At 46.4% G+C, this 6751-nt stretch overlaps 1 protein-coding gene across 1 annotated transcript in view; it reads left to right on the top strand.

Annotated features, from left to right (window-relative positions):
* STAT5A (signal transducer and activator of transcription 5A) overlaps positions 1-6751 on the top strand; it is a 27247-nt gene that overhangs the window by 3729 nt on the left and 16767 nt on the right. Inside the window, exon 5 of the mRNA XM_059380113.1 lies at positions 1791-1965. Coding sequence (XP_059236096.1) covers positions 1791-1965 — 175 coding nt within the window. The remainder of the gene's footprint in view (positions 1-1790; positions 1966-6751) is intronic.

Here is a 6751-nt window from a genome sequence, read left to right as displayed (position 1 = left end):
TTTTTTTTTTTTTAAGATTTTATTTGTTTATTTGACAGAGATCACAAGTAGGCAGAGAGACAGGCAGAGAGAGGGGGAAGCAGGCTCCCTGCTGAGCAGAGAGCCTGATTCGGGGCTTGATCCCAGAACCCTGGGATCATGACCTGAGCCAAAGGCAGAGGCCTTAACCCACTGAGCCACCCAGGCACCCCACAAGATGAATTTCATAAAGTGGCAACACATGGGTAAAGACCACAGAATAGTGCCCAGAACATATTTATTTATTGCAGTGGATGCTGATTTCAGGAATTTTACAGTTCATTCAGTTAACATGTATGGAGGTCCTGTGGTGTCTGACACTGGGCTAGGACTGGACAAACAGACTAAAGCCTGGTCCCTACCTAAAAGGGATTCAAGCAATGATAGATTCTCTAGGAGTGAGTAGGGGTGAGCTTGGTACTAAGGGGGCATATTTGGAAAAAGTACCCAACTCAGACTAGGGCAGCCTGGCAGGGGAATGTCTTGAGGACAGGAGTGTCTAAACAGGGGGGAAAGGGGAAGAAGGAAAGGTGAACAAAAGGAACAAGAGTATTATATGTGTGGGCAGGAAGGCAGGAACCATCTGAACACATCTGAAGACCTGTAAGGGGTCAGTGGTATTGGGGAGAAGGGAGCCAGTTGGGGAGCCCCAGTGGGTAAAGCCAGAGAGGAGGCAGAAGCCAGGTCACAAAGAGTCTTCTGGGAAAACTGTTGTAGCCCTTGACTTGTTGCCACCACAGAACTATCTGTAAACATACAAATGAATTCCACTCCAGTTAAGAAATACATGTCTAAAAGAAAATAAAAGAAATACATGTCTACAGCATACGTGTTGTCATGGTCACGAGGAAAATCGTTCCTTCTCCAAACCATCAGGCTGTTCTTGAAAACCTCTGACGTGCTACCCTTTGGGGATTTTGTGGCATACAAGACAGACAAGGTTCTAGCACTTGAGAGCTTATATCCTAGTGCGTGGAGGCAGACAAGATAGAAATAAAAACATAAAGGAATAAGACACTTTCAGATAAGGGTGTGGCTATTTGAAATTGGCCCATCAGAGAAAGCCAATCTGGAAAGGTGCCAGTTGAAATGCCAGCCTTAGGAAGTTTTGGTGTTAGAATGTTCCAGAGAGAAGGAACAACAAGTGCAAAGGCCCTGAGGCGGGAACATGTTTGTGTATTCAAGGAACGGAAAGTACCTGGTGTGCTTGGGCAGCAGTCATGCTGGGGAATGGTGGAGGTAGGCAGAAGCTCTCTGCTAGAGCTAGGGAAGGAGTTTGGATTTTATTCTGAGAACAGTTTACTGGACAGGCCCTGATGACTGACTCTCAGCCAGTTGTGGAAGTAGTAGATCAGACTGGGTCACTTAAATGGCCTTACTTATACCTCCCCTGTAACTTTCCTCAGTTACAAGAAGGTCTTGAGTAAGGACACAGATGCTGTGTGTTCACACAGCCTTGTTCCCTGCTGTGTCCCCAGCACCTCACACGGTCCATGGCATCGGGTCGATGAACGAATGTGGAACAAGGGGTCACCATCATTAGTCTGCAAACCCAGATAACCCCTGGCTGTGCTGAGTTCTACTCTCTCCAAAGAGGGCTTAGATGGACCCTGTTTGGGTGACTCTGGTGGAGGCCAGAGCTACCAACAGAAGTTTCCCCTATCCTTTATGAAGTTGCCATAATCTGCCAGGTCCCTTGTGTCCCCCTCCTTTCCAACTCCATACCAGTTCCAACCCATGCTGCCTGCACTCTCCCCCTGCTATGTCCCCAGGGGAATTCTCCAGCTGGGATCCTGGTTGATGCCATGTCCCAGAAACACCTCCAGATCAACCAGACATTTGAGGAGCTGCGGCTGGTCACACAGGACACAGAGAATGAACTGAAGAAGCTGCAGCAGACCCAGGAGTACTTCATCATCCAGTATCAGGAGAGCCTGCGGATCCAGGGTGAGGCCCGCACGACCGAGGTGGTGTGTGTCACGAGGCCAGGAGTGAGGACCACTCTGTGTGCTCCTGCAGGCTCTGGGCTGTGTCTGTGTCTGTCTCCACAGAGCCTTACCCAAAGCTCTGGAGAAGTAATAGTTCTTACTGAGCTCCTGCTGTGGGCCAGACCCCAAGCTCAGCCCTTTGCGTGCATTTTTCTTTTCTTTTGCATGCATGCTTTTTCAATCCAGACTTTACAATAGTCCCAAGAAGTAGGTAGCTGTATTATTCCTATTTTGTAGATGGTTCTAGTTATGTGGCCTGGATTGCATATTATAAGTTGCAGAACCAGATCTCAACTAGAGATAATGTCGTAAAATCCCAGTACTTTACTAAACAACATTCTCCCCCTGATTGTAGGTATTCAGTGAGTATCTCAATGATTGGATGAACACAGACAAAGTGTTCCCCACTCAGAGGGAGGACTTAGGTGGGGAGTCTTCTGGTTGAACCAGGCTGGGGAGAGGTGGGACTCCAGAAATGCCCCTTCTTGAGCCTCCCCGATAGGAGATGGAACTGGGAAGTGGAGGTGACAGTGAAACATTGTCCTGTCTCCTAGGTCTGTAGTTAGCCAGTGGCTATTGTGATAAGTGTGTGGGGAAAGAAAATTTAACTCAGAGCATATTAACTCCCAGTACGATTTGAGGAGTCTTGAGACCTGGCGCATTGTCCCCCAACTCCAGACTGACCCCAGAGGTGTTCCATCCCATCCTCTGGAGAACAGGAATTGTCAAGCTGCCTTTCCTTTTATTCTTCTTTCTCTGGCTTCTTAAGGTAAAGCCGTAGGCCATTGACTTTAGACCTTTCTTCTTTTCTGATACACATTTTCAGAGCTCTAAATTTCCCTCCGACCAACGCTTTAGCTGCATTTCATGATTTTAACGATGCTGTATATTCATTATTATTCAGTTTTGAAATTTCTTTTCTGAATAATTATTTTGTCCACACATTATTTAGGAGTATATTGTTTAATTTCCAAGTATTGGGGTTTTTCCCCTTTTATGTCATACTGTTATTGATTTGGTTTGCATTTTATTATTGAATTCCACCATTGTCAGAGAACATACTCTAAATGATCTCAGTTCTTTTAAATTTATTGAGACATGTTTTATGGCCCAGTGTATACTGTATCTTGGTGAATGTATCTTGTGGACTTCAAAAGAGTGCATGTCTCACCATTGTTTCATTTAAAAGTAGCAATTTTAAGTTAAATAATGTTAACATAAGAAAGTTTTACTAAAAAAGTCACCCAAACCAACGTCTGTATTTTCCAAAACAAAGTTTAGTAAGAAGCATTGCTTTAGATTTTTACATATCTCTTTAATGTGAGGCTTAATAGGAGATACCTAGGTCTTGCTTTCTTTTTTTAAAAGATTTTATTTATTTATTTGACAGAGATCACAAGTAGACAGAGAGGCAGGCCAGGGTGGGTGGGGGAAGCAGGCTCCCCGTTGAGCAGAGAGCCTGATGCAGGACTCCATCCCAGGGCCCTGGGATCATGACCCTAGCAGAAGGCAGAGGCTCAACCCACTGAGCCACCCAGGCGCCCTGGGTCTTGCTTTCAATCTACTATGATATCACATATCTTGAAACCTTTAGAAAATGTCACTGTATGTCTATAAGAGATTGAAAGAGAAAAAGGCGAGTAAGGTCTTCTGTCCTCATAAAAACAGTTTTGACTTTGTAGGCTGCCAGTAGAGTTCTTGAGAACCCTCTAGAGATCCCTAGTCCACACTTTGAGAACCACTGTGATCTCAGTCTTGATTGATTGATTGATTGATTGATTTCTTTTTTTTTTTTTTTTACCTAATTGTTCTATCAAATGGTGAAAGAGAAGGACCAAAATCTCCTATTATATTGTGGAATTGTCCGCTTCTTATTTCTGTAAATATTTTGTGTATTTTGAAGCTTTGTTATTAGATGCATATAAGTTTATGATTATAATATCTTTCTGATTGACTGATACCATAATAACTATGAAATGCCCTTCTTGATCTCTGGTAATACCTTTTGCTTTGAAGTCTACTTCAGCCTTCTTATTCTATATAGCCACAAGGCATCTTGATAACATGTTTTTTAAATTTAAAATGTGGATACCATATCATTGATTCTTGCTTTTATGAGTATTCTGACAATTTCTGCTTTTAATAGAGATGTTTAGTCCACTAATATTTAACATACTATTTAATACAGTTGCACTGGGATCTACATTTTAATGTTTATTTTCTGCTTTCTCCCTAAATTTTTAATTATTTTCTTCCATTCCTCCCTTTTTAAAACTATTTGAATTTTTTTTTAGAATGCTGTTATGCTGTTTTATTTCTTTTTAAGATTTATTTAGTTATTTACTAGGGAGAGAGAGAGAAAGAGAGAACATGCGGGGTTTGGGGCAGGGGGAGAAGGAGAGAAGCAGACTCCCGGTTGAGTGCAGAGCCCCATGCAGGGCTCTATCTCAGGACCCTGAGATCATGACCTGAGCAGAAATCAAGAGTCTGATGCTTAGTTGGCTGAACCACCCAGGTGCCCCTATGCTGTTTTAATTTAACTATTTAAGTTCTCCTCACCCTGCTCTGTCAGTGTTTCCCATACTCTGAATTCCTCAACGCATTGCCAGAATCATAGTAGGTGTTAAGTAAATGTTGGTGGTATGATTCTAGCATGTCTTCCTCTGAATCCATCTTGGACTGACCCCAGAGAAAGGGTAGACCTCTTCGTAGATTAAGGAACAGGAGAATTCAGGCTGTCGGGTTTTTGGTTTGTTTGTTTGTTTTAAGATTTTATTTATTTATTAGAGAGAGAGAGAACATGTGAGGGGAGGAGCAGAGGAAGAGGGAAAAGCAGACTCCCCATTGAGCACAGAGCCTGTTGCAAGGCTCTTTCTCAAGACCCTGAGATCATGACCTGAGCAAAAGCCACACGTTCTGCCCCAGGCTGTCAGTTCTAACCCCAGTCTTTGATGGTTGATAGAACTTTCAATCCCCTTCTTGGGTTTTCTGTTTCCTATTTATGGGTTTGCATTAGATTCTGCTTTGGGTTTCTACCCATCATGCAATGTCAGTTCAGTCTCCTTTATCAAGTTGACTCATCAGAAACACAGACTATTGTTCTGTTTGTGCAAGAGAAGGCTCAACTCCCTCCAGTGGAGCAGAGAATTGCCTCCCATCTCCTGACCTCCCTTCCAGAAGCTTCCACAAAGTGCCAGGAGAGACCTAAGTGGGTCACTGGCCTTAGGGAGGTTGGGTCCAGGTATGGGGATCACCAGCACCCCCTGTGGGTGGCAGAATTTCTGAGGTGGCCTCAGACTACTCTGCTGTGTGCCACGGCTGGACGGTAGTCTTCTCTCTCAGTCCCCAGTCATGGGATCAGAACCGTATTTCTAGTTCTCCTCCAGTGCTAGGGTTTCCCGGGCTGTCTCGAGTTCCTTTTCGTCTGTCCCAGCTTGTGTGTCCATGAGGCAGGGCCTCGGTCAGTGTGACATGGCCCTTGACCACAACATGCTGATGCTCCCATCTCCTTGTCTCAGCCCAAGTGAGGACACTGGGATACTCAGCAAGACGCTGGGCAGGCCGTGATAATCCCAGCGTGGAGGACAGTGGTTACCTTTGGAGGCTGGGATGGGTTGGCAAGCAGGGAAGGACATACAGGTGGCTTTCTCTGTGGTTTCTTCAGCTGGGTTATAATACACAGATGTTCCTTGCATTACTCTTTCTACCTTCCCTGGGTCTGAAGTATTTCATAATAGATTTTTTGTAGAACGGTAAGGAGGCCTCCCTGACTCCCACTTTGTGCCATGGATGAGAGCCCCACGCTAGCGTGGAGAGAAGCTGCCTCCCTGTCCTGAGAGAATCTTGCTGTTTCTGTGTTGCTGCCAGTGGGCGCTGGACATTCCCTTCCTCTCGCCACCTTCTCCTTCTGTCCCTGTGTGTGCCTGTCTGTGCCTCTCCATCTCCTGGTTGGTCCGCTGAGCTGGCGGTCACCCAGCCTGGACAAACCAACATGTTAGGCCCCTGCCAGCACTTGGAGAAACCCCTTGTTCCAGAGGAGAGGCTCCTGGGCTCCTGGTGGGGGACAGAGCCTATGGGGCAGGGGCTTCCCTAGGCGGTCCTTCTGTGTGGGGTGGGACTGAACAGCCACTTGTCTCTGGCACCCTGTAACCTGCACTGGAAACCACTGCCCAGGAAGGACCAGCTCTGACCTTCAGGGCCCACGAGCCGGGAGGTTCCTTGTGCCTTTGGTGGATCATCACTTACTGATTCCTTGTCGACTCACTGAGGCAGGGGCCAAGATTCTCCCATTTTGCACATGGGTAAACTGAGGCCCAGAAGAGGGAAATGATTTGCCCGAGGTTCCTCAGTTAGTGAACAGTGAGGGCACACATCGAACCAGGCAGCAAGGCTCCACGCTGGACCCCCGAGTGGCGTGAGGAGGTCTGCGCAGGCAGCTGTGTAGACTAAGATGGAAGGGAGGTCTAGGGAGTGTTTGCCCCCAGGCTTCCATCTGTACAGTCCCTAAAGAGGAGATCACAGTCGAGAGGCCAGGACCGAGAGGACAGGGCTCAGAGCCCGCTCAGGTCTGGCTCTCTTGGCTGCTGGAGCCCCAAGTAGCCATCGGTCTAATGTTGGGCAGACCCTCAGGGCCTTGTCTCCAGAACAGGTATTGGTGTTCTACTGGGCTTCCTGCAGGAAGCCAGGAAATGATGGTCGTGGGTGTCCCATCGCCTCTTCTAGCTCAGTTTGCCGGGCTGAACCAG

Source organism: Mustela nigripes, chromosome 16, assembly GCF_022355385.1.
Source record: "Mustela nigripes isolate SB6536 chromosome 16, MUSNIG.SB6536, whole genome shotgun sequence".
NCBI lineage: Eukaryota > Metazoa > Chordata > Mammalia > Carnivora > Mustelidae > Mustela > Mustela nigripes.
This window is presented reverse-complemented; position numbering and strand designations above follow the sequence as displayed.